Source organism: Grampus griseus (assembly GCF_964374135.1).
Source record: "Grampus griseus genome assembly, chromosome: X".
NCBI classification, from domain to species: domain Eukaryota; kingdom Metazoa; phylum Chordata; class Mammalia; order Artiodactyla; family Delphinidae; genus Grampus; species Grampus griseus.
The window spans coordinates 89,372,384-89,386,378 of record NC_138999.1 but is presented as its reverse complement, the minus strand read 5'-3'; the positions used below and the strand labels follow the sequence as shown (position 1 = coordinate 89,386,378).

At 44.8% G+C, this 13,995-nt stretch overlaps 1 protein-coding gene across 1 annotated transcript; it reads right to left on the bottom strand.

Annotated features, from left to right (window-relative positions):
• Positions 1-332: 332 nt before the first annotated feature.
• PLP1 (proteolipid protein 1) lies at positions 333-13,756 on the bottom strand (the record flags this gene model as incomplete). The annotated part of the gene is made up of 7 exons (XM_082681067.1): positions 13,642-13,756; positions 5,115-5,301; positions 4,208-4,364; positions 2,856-3,024; positions 2,351-2,424; positions 1,498-1,563; positions 333-404 (listed from the first exon to the last, which is right to left on the bottom strand). Exons 1-7 carry the CDS (start codon positions 13,643-13,645, stop codon positions 333-335), a joined length of 729 nt encoding a protein of 242 aa, XP_082537193.1. The 5' UTR covers positions 13,646-13,756.
• Between the last annotated feature and the right edge of the window lie 239 nt (positions 13,757-13,995).

Below are 13,995 nucleotides of genomic sequence, written 5' to 3'. Positions count from 1 at the left end.
AGAAGAAAACACTTCCTGGTCCTCAGGAGATGCTTGAAAATTGAATTGAGCCTCCATTTCTTTGTGACTTGCAGTTGGGGAGTCACCATCTTAAGCATTTCCCATTTCTAGCAGGAACCAGCTATGAAGCAAAATGACTAAAAGAGGTACGTAAGAGGGGAGAGTCCACGGAGAGACATTAATCACCACGAGACTCTCCTTTCTTGTTACACTCGTCAAGTAAGAAGAGGGCCAGTCAGTGGCAAAGGCAAAGAGTTAACATGGGAGACGCAGCATTGTAGGCTGTGTGGTTAGAGCCTCGCTATTAGAGAAAGGAAAATTTCTACAGGATATCAGAACTTGGTGCCTCGGCCCATGAGTTTCAGGACGGCAAAGTTGTAAGTGGCAGCAATCATGAAGGTGAGCTGTAGGTAAGAGAAGAGAGAATATGAGTGAGAGTAGAAAAGGCTCCCTCCTCCACTCCTTTTGGGAACGAGGAAGGGTAGAAATAAAATCATAGTTAAATAAAGAAAAAAACTCCTGTTCTGCAAAAAGCAGCACATCCAGGCTTTTGCCCTGTAAACTTCACTAGAAGTCCTCTCTGAGACATTTCCTTCCAATGGCCCAGGCCCAGAGAATCAACTCGACAAGGAATTTTTCCACACCTCTGCTCAGCCCAGCACTGAGTTTTCCTCAGGAAAGTGAACACTAACTGGGCTCTGCCATCATATCTTACGTGTCTGAGCGACCTGGATTCATAGGGTGCTTGCTGTAGACGCATAGCCACACCGTGCAGCACAGCCTTCCCCTGCTTAATGCATCCATTTATTTCACAAGATGAGGAACAACTCGACTCCGTAGAAAAGCCTCAGCGGTGGGGGCCAGGAGTGCTGCAAGCTGATCCTTGGTTGATCACCACTTATTCAGTGACTGGAGATAAATTGCTTCACCCTTCAGTACCCCGGGTTCTTAATCTGAACAATGAATGCACTACATTGACACTGAGCCGAAACACCATCCATAATAACAATTCTAATAATGTTAAGAGATCCTTCCAGTATTTTCAGGAGAGTAACTAAATCCCTTGGAGAGCATCCAAGATGATTCCTATTTACAGTATATAGAATTCCAGGCTACCAAGAATCATGTTTAGTAAGGTTTCAGTGTTCTTGTCACTGATCTGACCGGAATGTGTTGAGAATTAACTATAATTTCTGACTGCAAAGCACCTGGCAATGTTACATGCTCTGTAAATGCTCTATCTTATTATTCTTGACCACGAATCTCTTTCCTCTTCCTCACACCACTTTGCTTGTTCTTATCTCATTTCTGAAAATTTTCTGCCTTGCCAACCCAAAGTAGAAGGCCACAGTCTCTACACTCTGCTGTCTCTGCCCAGCAGCTTTTCTCCAGCACTTCAAGGTTAGAAGGAATCTACCTCTTTTTACCTTTCAGCAGAGCTGTACCCAAGCTATCCCAGGACCACTTATTTTCCAAGATCATTAAAAGACAACTCACCAGGGAAACCAGTGTTGCTGCGGCCCCCACAAATGCAGCAATAAACAGGTGGAAGGTCATTTGGAACTGTAAGAAAATGCAAAAGGGAGAACTGGGTCTTGCAACAGCTGAAATAGGCTCTGCTGCAGATCATGAGTGCAACTTTCTGAATGTGTCGATATCTTTCTGTGTGTTAATTTGGCATCTCTAACTAAGTTGTTACATCCGTGAGTGTAGGCCTCCCATTCTTCAATGTACACCATGGCACCTGACCCCATAGCACCCAGAACACAGAATACTCATAAAATAGTATGGTCTTCCCAAATAATCAACTGATTCCCCTGGGTTGTGCCCAGAATCCCAAAACATTTTGCTTTCAAAGAAATAGTTTACTGCCTTCTTCCTCAGGATTTACTTTTATTCCCCTGCCTCCTTTGTGTATAATATCCATTCTCAATACAGTGTTTCCTTTTTCAAATGTACTTTCTTTTTAAATGAGATTGAGAAGTTCCAAACTAAATGTGTTTTATAAAACCTACATATGTCTGGGCACAACCCATTCTCTTGATAAGGTTTTTAAGTAAAAGAATGAAAATTTTCACTTGGGGGATTTTGCCATTAAGCTCTACCTTTACCTAGAGCTAAAAATTTCTCTTTTAAGGGAGGAAGTCTTAGAATGGAAGGCTTTCTCTGCAGCTTTAAGGAAAATAGATATTTTACCATGTATGCTCATTGGCTCAGGCAATATTTTATAGAAGGCAATTTGCTAACTCAAAATCCAGCAAAAAGAAATTGTGGTCCTTAAAATCAAAGTTGGGTAGAAATTTTATGTTACTAGCCATTCCACTGTAAAATAACCCAATGCCCCACTCACCTCAGCTGTTTTGCAGATGGACAGAAGGTTGGAGCCACACACCTTGCCAGGGAAGGCATTCCATGGGAGAACACCTACATAAGACACAAATATCAACCAAGGTAAGCTTCACAGAGTTATGGGGCTATATGGAGCACTTCTTCCATCTTTAATCATCCTGGCTGAAAAGTTGGGTCCTACTGACAATCAGGATCTTCTTTTCTAAAGATTTACCCAAAAAAACAGTTGCAAATTTTTTTGTTTGTTATTGAAATGTGCTGCTTCTGGGTTGGGGACAGCAGTCAACTGGGGTAGAGCAGTGCAAAGAGCCAAGAAAACTCCCACCACCTCCAAGAAGTTCCCTTCTCAGGGAAGAAACCTCTCCAGTTTCAATGAGAAGGATTAACAAACTAGATCCAAGCATCCATATTTTTATTTTTCCCCATAATTATCACCTTCCTTACCCTAAGAACCAAATATATAGTGCTTCGATAGGGGGTAGGGGAGCCAAGCCACCTTAACTCACCATACATTCTGGCATCAGCACAGAGACTGCCTATACTGGCAGAGGTCTTGCTGGGGGTGGCAATAGACTGGCAAGTGGTCCAAGTGTTGAAGTAAATGTACACAGGCACAGCAGAGCAGGCAAACACCAGGAGCCACACAATGGTCAGGGCATAGGTGATGCCCACAAACTAAAACAATTGACATGGGGTGGTTAGAAATCAACATCAGCCTGCAGACATTGAAATATAAACAAGGAGATCCTGGAATGGCATGTACCAGACATGAAACCAGGTTCCAGGGATTTCCACCAAATGAAATTAGTAAGCAGGGCACCTCTACCAAATGTCATTGGCAGTATCTACTAGAGAACTGGCCCCAAATATGACAGAGGGTGGGGGGAATGGGTGGGGGTTGGAGTGAGGAGGACCCCTGGGTTAGAGAGGCTTCAGGAGATTGTTTGGGCAGATAAGGTGTGAAGAAATCAAAAGAGATCTTGAAAGAAAGTCGTGCCATTTAAATGCCTTAGGCTGAGCTTAGAAAATGTTCTTTGTCAAAGGACTTTGGATCCCTAGTTATTGAACAAAGCCAATAAGAGATTTAAATTTCCGATCCCAAAACCTTTCTAAGCCAACTGCTAGCCACAAAAGACATCACCACAACCCACAGATGTTCATCCCCCAAAGGATCTTTAACTCTAGAGGCTGGAAACCAATGTATACCTCACTGGAAGCATGGATAGCCCTCTAACAAAGATAAAGTATTAAATATGCAGATCTACACTAGCCCCCTCTGGGGCCTCCAACAATGTAGGATCCCAGAATATTATGGATTCCATCTTGGAGTCAATTACTTAATTTCTATGATCCACCCTCCCTCTCAGATCAGGTACCTACCTACATCTCAATCCCACGAGTAGCATTTTAAACTCTTGGGCAGTCAGATCTACTCTTGTTGTGGTCCCAGCTAGGAGGGGAGTAAAGGGGTACCAACAGATGGCTTAGAAATGGTCTGATTGAACAAAGCATCCCACGAAACTCATGCTTTTCCTTTTGAGATGAAATTTTCTAGGGAACTTTTAAAAAGTGAGGCTAAGCCAGCTGGGCACCACGTTCTTCCTGACCTTCTCATTTGGCTGCAGCCATCACGTCCTCACTCAAAAGCCAGGCCCCTAAAGAGGACCCAGCCTTGGGTGGGGGTGTGGCCACAGACTCACGCCCAGTTGTCCCCCACCCCCTGTTATTGCCACAAAATCCTGAGGATGATCACCTTGTCGGGATGTCCTAGCCATTTTCCCAAACAATGACACACCCGCTCCAAAGAATGAGCTTGATGTTGGCCTCTGGAACCCCTCCCCTTCTGGCCCCCTGTTACCGTTGCACTCAGGCCCTTGCCGCAGATGGTGGTCTTGTAGTCGCCAAAGATCTGCCTGACTGCGCCGGTGGTGTAGAAGCCCTCAGCCAGCAGGAGGGCCCCATAAAGGAAGAAGAAAGAGGCAGTTCCATAGATGACATACTGGAAAGCATGGATCCTACATTAACAGACAGACAAAAAGCCAGAAAATCTAATGAATTGAGGACCCAGTTCCCTTGCTGCATAAGTTAGTTGGACCCTTGAGTGGGCACCTAAACAAGGCTAGGGATTCTTTAGAGGGATCACTAGGTTCTTCCTCTGTGCTTCTACCTTATCTTCATTGAAGTAAAAGAAGATGCTCCTCCCAACACCTGGTTTACCCTGTAACCTGAAGAACCGGGGCACTACTCTCCTTGACCTGACCCTTCAGAGATGCTCCCTCAGAGGAGAGAGTAGAGAGGAGCTAGGCAAGAAGGAAGAGGGATGAAAGAAGAGGAGTCTAACTTGCCCTAGGAACAGGAGAGGCTTAGTACTGTGCCTGAGCGGACTCAAGTGGTGTGGTAAACCAAGAGAAGCAGCCCCACCCTGTCTAGTCGTGCCTCCCCCGAGTTCTTTATATGGACCACTTCAGAGGCTCCAACTCTGTCCATGTTAACCCTACTTAGCAGAAATTAAAACATGTGGGACAAAGCAAGGGTGGGGTGGGTGTGGTTAGGAGTGGGCTGGCAGGCAGGCAGAACTCCCCCTCTGAATGTGGCACTCTCCCTTCATTTAGGGCTTCAGATGTGGCACAGGTAGAACCTGCACACAGAAGGAAGATCCAGGAATCCTGTCTGTCCCCACACCAATCCCCTACTAGTCATTAAGGTACTGATGAGTTCTGTATCTCAAAGATAGACAGGGTTCGTGGGGGACAGTAGGTACTTACACATTGATGAGATATTCATAGTCCTGGTAGTTTTTGGAGAAATAGGTCTCAATTAGCTTTTCTGTGCCAGTGAGTGCTTCATGTCCACAGCCACAGAACAGTGCCACCCCAAAGAAACACAATCCAGTGGCCACCAGGGAAGCAAAGGGGGCCCCTACGAGACATCTCGCACAGCACTCTAACAAGCCTGAGGACAAAAGAGGGTAAACAGTCAGGGATGGGCAATACATAGCTCATCACTCATCACTCTCCACCAGCCCAGCCAGGCCCTGTGCTCACATGCACGGATGGTAGGGGGTGGGGGGGGTGTCACCCCAGAGGCCAAAAGCAGGAGAGTCCAGAACCTTAGACTTTTAGAATGTGAGATTGACCCCCCCAAACTATACTTTGTTCCATTCTTGAAGATAAATCCTTACCTTTAATCCCCAGAATGTAAGTGGGTTTTTGAACAATCGGTATTCAGGTAGCCGGCTAGAGAGATGATGCAATCATTCCCTCCTTTCTTCTCATTCTGATTTGTTTTCATCATTTATCAACTCTTATGGAGTACTTACTATGTACCCAGCATTGTGCTAGGTATTATGTGGAGTGTGAAGGCGTAAAGACATAGACTCTGCCACAGGGGACTTGTTTGTCTACTGAGGAGAATGAGCTAGGTAGACCTAATATTTTCAACTAACAATTCCAGGCAGCCAAGTAAATGGTTATAAAGAGTAAATGCCCTTAGAATTCCAGGAAGGGGTGAGTGTAGGCCAGAGATATTGATATTGTCAGACAACATTTGAGCCTTAAACAGCATTCCGGGTGGAGAAACTTTGGAAATTCCATGTTCCTGGGTATTCCTGAACGTTGTGTGTATTTGCTGCATGGAATGCTTGATTCTTCTTAGTCTGGATGTGTGGAGAGCAGTCCAAAGGAAAGGAGGGAACTGGCAGAGGATGGGAAATGGTAATGGGAGGATTACTATTATTCTCAGTAATAAACAATGCAGGCTGAATGATTTTTGGACACTTTGCATGGCTGATTTGTCCCCCAATACTACAGTTTGGCCAATGTCCCCACCCTCAGTCCTACCCTGGAGTTCTGTCAAAACAGCTACAAAGAGACTTTATACAAAGTCAACAAAGCATGAAACGTCTTTCTGGAATGGCAAAACACACCAGGGCCTGGGAACACAGGTGTCTTAAAGTGCTAAGAGTCCCTGAGATTCCCCAGACCTGGTACCTCAGGCCTCAAGCCAGTGTTGCTGAGAAGCAGGAAAGGCACGCAAGTCACAGGCTCTGAGAGCAGCGGTGCCCCTAAGTACTAGCCCTGAGCTCTAAGATGTCACATGGAGTGAAACTTAAAAAATATCCAGTAGATGACTGACTAGATGGGAAAAGGATGGCTCCCTCTGGCCTCTCAGCCAGATCCCCAAAAGGTGGAAGAAATGAAAGTGTTAAACTCTTCAGAAAAATGTTATATATACACTGATTTTATCTATCCACATATCATATAGATATGGCATATGAATTATTTTTGTGTATATATGTAGTATACACATATATAAAATATGTATAAAAAATGTTATATATACACAGATGTTATCTATCCACATATCATATAGATATGGCATATGAATTATTTTTGTATTTTTGTGTATATATGTAGTATACACATATATAAAATATGTGTGTATATAAAATATGTGTACACACACACACGTACACACAAATAATCAGCAAATGTGCTGAGAAGCTGCTATTTTGGAAAAGCATGTTGGAACTCCTTACACAAATCAAATAAATTGTATTAATTTTTAGGTTTGGATTTTATCCAAAGCTCGCTTGTCTATTCCAGGGTACCAGGGACCGGGGGAGTCCTTTGCCTGAACCTCTTAATAATAGTACAGTTTCTTTTTAGACCTGAGTGCTTGACCATCTGGTGATTTGCCTGGCTGAACTGCATCCATGTGAACAGATTTTGAAGGACCAAATTATCTCTATCGTGAGAAAGTTGAGGCAGAGACATTTACTTATCTCTGTTCTCAGAGCCACAGAATGAGTGAGTCCTCTTACCCACTGTCCCCTAAAATGACAGCCCTTCCTTGGTACTCAAAGAGCCACTTCCTCAAAGATTCTTGTATGTCACACCAGAGACAAGACTCAGAAGCCCAAGCCAAGCAAAATAAGTAGCTAACATTTGCAGCAGAACTGAATTTCCTCCCTTTTCTAAGAACTGAAGCACTGCTGTCAAAAAACTTGGCCTCTGTGGGAAGCAGTGCTTCATTAGAGCTGGCCCACGGGGGGTGTGCGCGTGCGCACACACGTGCCAGGGCGGGGGCACATGCATGAATGCAAATGTTCACATAAACACATGTATATACCAGAGAGAAAACCATAGCAGTTTAAATTGCTCATTGTCCTCAGGAAACATTCAGAAACTGATCTTCCTCTTTCTCAACAGGTTAAGATACTAGATGCATCCTGTAAGTCAAGAAAAGGAGCTTGGAAATAAACAGTGCTGCCATTTTCCTTCTCGGCCTATCCAACTCTTCTCCACCCCCAAACTCTTAGAATCTTCTAGTAAAGAAGGTCTCTGAAGCCTGGGGGTGGGGGAAGGGAAGGTCAGTGACCCCACTGTTCCCTCTCTCCCCAGCACAGGGTCAAGGCTTGGACAGAGCCCTCCATAGCTCCCCTGGACAAAGAAGCCTTGTTTTTCCCTGAGATCTCAGGAGCCTCATTGGTATTCTGCAGAGGCCTGCAGGCCTGGGGGTGGGGAGGGGATCAGACCCAGGGAACAATGGAAGAACTGTTTGTTTAGCCCAGAGTAAGGAGAGTCATCGTCCGTAGCAAGTGACCGTCTTGTGCCCACTCACTCACCCCAGCTTTCTCACCCTGGAAAGGGCTAAAATGGTGGTGCAGGTGTGAGCAGGGATGGAGAAACTTGAACTCTTGCTAACCAAACAGAGAATTCCTCTCTAAGTTTTAGCTGATGCCCCCTCCACGGTTGTAAAGATGAGGAAAAAAGCCACTTTAGTCTATCTGATCCCTCAAGCATCATCCAAATAACCAGAGAGTATCACATATAGTGTTCTTACTGGGTGATAAAGGGCTAAGCCATGGGAGCAACTCTGAATCATCAACTGATATTCTTTCTTCTTACATCCACTTTTCCTCCATTTTCTTAGCGCTCAAATAACTTAGCGCCCCCTTTTCTGCTCCACTGCCACTCGAAGCAAGGTACAAAAGGACATAGGCTTTAATGAGTCTCTAACATGGAGTTGGAAATAAATGGCCCTGGATAAATCTATCACTCTTCAGCTATAAACAGTTCAACAATATCAGCATAAGCATCAGGTGTCCACCTCTTCACATTGAAATGAAATGTTTGTTCTGGGGGCATTTAAGTTCAGCAGAAGTGAGGGATCTCAGTCAGTCAGTCCAAGCAAAAAATCAAATTTTGGATTCCAACTGGGAAAAACTTAGAACATGCAAGAAATTGTGTCATCAAAGTAGTTGACAATCAGAACATTCTGAGAAAGGTCCATTGGGTTCCCTTTGATTTGGGAATGTGTGAACCTAAAGCCAGAGGGTCTCCATTTCAGAAGACTTCACAGTTGAAAAGATATCGGTTTGATTCAGGAAGGCTGTGAGGGATTCTGAAGAAGTTCCTTGGCTCTTGCAAGGACATTCTCACATTTCCAGGCTAAGTATAGACTGCAACATGGTGGAGTTGGCATAAAAGAACTATATAGCAACAATATTACCCAATGCAACAGAATTGGATTAAACCACCTGACTTTGTTGAGAGGTGATAAAGAAAAATAATAACCTTCCCCGGTGTTTTCCTTTCATTTCTGTTCATTGGATTCAGTACAATTATTAAGCATATTAGCAGTAACCTAGACACTATGGGAAACAAAAGGGAATTATAAGGCCCAGTCCCTTTCTTCAAAGACCTTTCAGTCTTATTGGGGAAAACAAACATGTCTGTGAATCAAAAACCAAAGCTGCCTATAATCTAGTGTTAAAATGTGTATAACCAAGTCCTGTGGGCAAAATGTAAGCAAAGGGGAGATATTCAGTGTTGGCTAGATATATCTGCGAACTCCCCAAACTAGTCTAATCAATCTGTGATAGAACTTCAAGCCCTTCTCATTAATGCTCTTCACAGGAGTCTGAAAAGGATCAACGGGACTGCTGTGACTCATCCAGATTCGTCTATCCAAGGGACTGGATTGATCCTGATGCTGTCTCTTTAAGCAGGAGCCAAAAGCTCCCAAGCCCTCCCTCCTTTCCCATGCCCTGGGAACGCCTCAAGGACAAGCTCCGTGATGGAAATTTAGTGTGAATCTGGGAACCCATCAAAGGGAGGAAAGGAAGGGCTTTCATGGAAAGGGATGGTAGAAAGAGACCAATTGTGCCTTGCACAATTCCCAGCCTGTCCCTTGAATCCAGCTGACAAAGGGAGAGATAGAAGAACCCTATACAATAGAGCTAAACAACAGGCAGGCTCATTGAGTGAAAAACTGGCCCCATCTCCCTAAGTCTCTAATCTGAGCTAAAGTCTTACCCTCCTCCCAGAACCCACCCCTTAACCTCACCCCATGAACAGAGGCTCCCTTGATCAGGACCTATCACAGTTGACAGGACCAAGATGCTAGAGCAGCCGTGACTGGTACTGGGGATGGATGGGGATGAGTGGGTAGGTTCTAGGAGTAAAAGAACAATCAACAGGAGGTGCCAGAGACAAAGACTTTTGCTTCTGGCCTTATCCTGACCAGACAAAGCCCTGCCTATAATCTTGTCTTTCCTACATGAAATCAGCACTTATACCACATTCAAGCGCTGGAAAGGGGCTCTGTAGCCCCTGAGGCATGGGAATCCAAGCTTGCTAGATAGTCAAGTCATGCAGAGTTAAACATAAAAGGAATCTCAGGCTCCTCTTTGAACAGGTATTATTATTGCCATGGCAACAGCATCTGGACCACCTTGTTTCCTATGTTCCCTACTCCTCCCCAAACACACACATACAGGCACGCATGCATGGATACACATGTGCACACATGTATGCCAATTTATACCCAAACATTGGGAGACTGGGGTAGAGGCTGGATTGTTAAACTCTATCTCTGACACATTGTCTTTGCCTTGCCCACTTCTGGAAAGGTTAAAGAGAAGCGCCTGGCACTAAGCTGAGAGACAACAGTTTTCATACCTTATTCCTTAGGTTAGTCTCCCACCATTTCCTCCTCTCCCCTTGGTTGCAGTGTGAAGCTGATCTAGGGAACCTTGTTCTCTTCCTCGGGATGTCACTGACTCCTTTCCAGAGCCCTGTCTGGCAGAAAGCTGAGAGGCCAGTGCAGAACTGAACGATCACCTTTAGGACCATTTTAAAATAACCAAGGAGGAATTAATCAATCAGTACTTGCTGAGCTTTTGCTGTGAGTTTGACACTGGGCAGGCCCTGACAGTGGGAAAGGACAGGAAAGCTACTCTGTTCACTTCCCATGGCTGCTGTGACCCTTCCTGATCAGGTCATTGCCCTGACTTGATGTTCTCTGGACCTGAAGTTCTGTGGGCAAGGAGGGCATTTCTACTGTTGATTTCTTTCAGCACCAGGAATCCTGGGGATGGTTTTCAAGGATTTAAGTTAATACACAAAAAGGTAACAAGGGAAAAAGATTCCACTGGCTGGGGTTCTGCCTTCATAGGTTTGGAGACTATATTTCCCCTCCCACCCATTTCCCAGGGGTTTCTTGGGCCTTGTTACTACTCAGAGAGATTTGAGAGCATAGTTCTAGTTGTCAGGCTATTGAGTAAATTGTTGGATTTCCTAGCACAGAGCCAGAGCAAAAGGTCCTCGAAGCAGAGCAGACCTTTCAATCTGCCTGGCTCTCCAAGAGCGCTTCTGGCTCTGCAGGGCCAAGGTGAGGAGTGGGGTGGGGAAGGCTACCTATGATCATTTTGGTCAGTGTCTCTGGGAAAGGTAAGTGAATGTGCTGGTTTGAATCTGCTTTCTTTTTAGCTCCTGGCATTCTTGCAGCATTCTTGCCATCGTGATGGGATTCAGATAGTCTTCAGGCATTTTGTAAAAAACTGGACCCCTGCTCTGCCTCCACACTTTTTGCCTAGGCTACATTCACTTACTCTGAGCCAGCCAAAACTACTCTGCTCGGCAAACAGCCACCTTTGGAGGGAAGCATCATAGTCTGGTTACCGGGGTAACAGCCACTGTTCTCAGACATCAGGCTTTGCAGGAGCCAATGTTTTGCTGTTCAGTAATGGCATTATGTTACTAAGCAGAGAATAATCAGCTACTGCTCTTTGGCTCTTTTCCGGTTCCATTGTTATCCCAAAGACTCATTTGGAACATCCCTCTCCCAAGTCAGGACAAGTTTTAATGAATTATCATTTCCCCCGTGAACCTTTTGTGTGGACACTACTGAATTCCCTGTTCCTCTTCACTTCCAATCCTACTGGATTCTGTATGGTTGAGGTAGTGAGCTCCCTGTTCCTGGGGGTGATTAAGAAGAAGCTGTAGGAATGTTTAATTGGCTGTTGTAGAAGGGAATCCTGCATTGAGAATAAGCTCAGGCAGCTTCTTAAATTCCTTCCAATCCCAGATTCCACGATATAATTTGTCTGCTATAATAGTTAAACAGCAAACACTCCATATCAGAAGTAGTAGCAGTTCAGTACCTTGCTGGAGATGGTCTATTATTTACAAAGTACTTGAGATACTTTGTCGTTGAATAACTGAGAACTCAATGGCTACTCCATCATGTGCACCTGGCCCAAGTATGGCCCACCCCCAGGATCTGGGATCCAATACACAACCTCTACTGTGCCCTCACTATGGTAATCTCCCCTGAAGGAAATCATCCAGCCTCCATAACAGGAAACTATCCCTATGGTCACCTTATTTGTTCCTGCCTTTTCCTCAGGGCTTTCATCCTCTAAGGAAGTAATATTCAGCATCCTTCTTTAGTCCCTCTCCTTTTTTTAATTCACAAGCTACCCAATCAGCTGCCTTGACATTAGGTAGGGTTCTTGATGTTACCTAGGGCAGGAATTGAGTTCCTCCAACATTCACTTCTCACCTGGCCACACTCAATTGGACAAATGATTCTTACCCAAGTGCACAGAGTACATACAAAGAAAGCCCAAACACTTTGTAAAGAAGAGTCAGCCTGTACATGCATTATTGTATAATAATTGGTATTATTATTATTTACAATTGTTCTAGAGCTCGCCCATTTTCAAAGGACTCCCACATCATTATTATTTGATTTTTATAGCCCTGAAAGTAGACAAAGCAGTTATCGTTATCCCCATTTTCCAGATGATGAAGTGATCATTCACAGCAACCTACCCAATGTCACGAAGTTCATAAGTGGCAGATCTGGGATTCAAACCTGGTTGTGTTAACTTCTAGACAAGTTCTCTGCCCTCTTAATTATCCTGCCTGAATACACGCTTCAAAAAGCTCTCTCAGTGTTTCAGGATGAAACAACCTAAAGTCTGACATCAGCTTAGTATAATTGAAAACCTATCTCCGTGGATGTTGTTGGAGCCTTCTGAGTATTACATTTGATGGTGAATACTCAGGACAATTGATTCTCATTTCATTTAGGATGTATTCAAGCTGCTGCTCTTGTTTTGCCAAATGTGAGAAATGTCTACATGTTTCTGTGGCATCCTGTGTGGACAAAGACCCTTGTGCTCTGCACACCTTGCTCTGAGTAAACACCACCAGAGACCAGACCTCAGACCTCATAGCTTCTCTACAGAGAAGCCCTCAGTACTCAACCAAGTCAGTAAGAGCCCTAAGGTCCCATCAACCTCCTTGTCATAGCAAGGATTTAGAGTCTGAGCCATGGCCTCAGGAAGGCTAAGTCTTTAATATTTGCTACATATGGTCACCCATACATGTGCACGCACACACACACACACACACACACACACACACACACACACACACACACACACACCCTTACCCATATCCATTCCCTATAGTAAAGCCATTGAGGACTTTATTTTCATTTCCTGAACCTGAGATTGGCCTCCTCAGCCATGGTCAAGCCTGAGCCCATCTCTCCCAGTTTCCTTCTGATGCCCAGCAGGGTCCAAATTTTGTATCAAGCAAGCAATTATTTTGAACAGCTGAGGGCCAGCCAACATTAGTTTCCTCCAGCAAAACCAGGGATGTCAGCTGACTGGGCCATTACGGGGGCCTGGGAACCAGGGGAAAAGAGAAGGTAGAGGGAAGTGAGGGGGTAGGAGGACACATGACCACATCCAGCCCGCCGGGCACTCTCTCCAAGGACCTGTGGGACTCTCCACGTGCTGCTGGAGTTCTTTGACAATAAAGCATCATTCTCAGTACAGCAAAGGAGTTAATTTAATTGCGTGCTAAGGAATTAAAAAGAAAACAGGTGCCAAAACACAGCTCATTTCAACCATTAGAAACCCCGAACCGCAAAGTTCTTGCAAATTCCTGTGCTTTGGCTTGAATCTTCCATGCTAAAGTTTTTGAAACTCACCCATGTCTTTGGGACTCTGATTCCAATTGTAGCCTGCTGGCTAGTCTGCTTTGCGGCTGACTTTGTTCAGCTGGAAGGATCTTGGTCTCTCCAGTCTCCTTCTTCAGTCCTTTACTTTTTCTCTCTGAGTATCTTTGTCCTCTTCTCCTGCAATGAAAAGGGCTTTCTGATTGACAGCCAACCCCCTTAAAGGGACAGGCCTGCTTTCCTCCTCCTCTCCTCCTCCCCTTCTCCTCCCCTTGTCCCCACCTCCTCAGGGATACTCCCTTCTCTAAGGCCTCCATCTTCTTTCTGCTTTTCACTGCCAATTGTCTCATTTTTTTCTTTTTTTCCCCCCCTAAGGCTTGCCTGTGT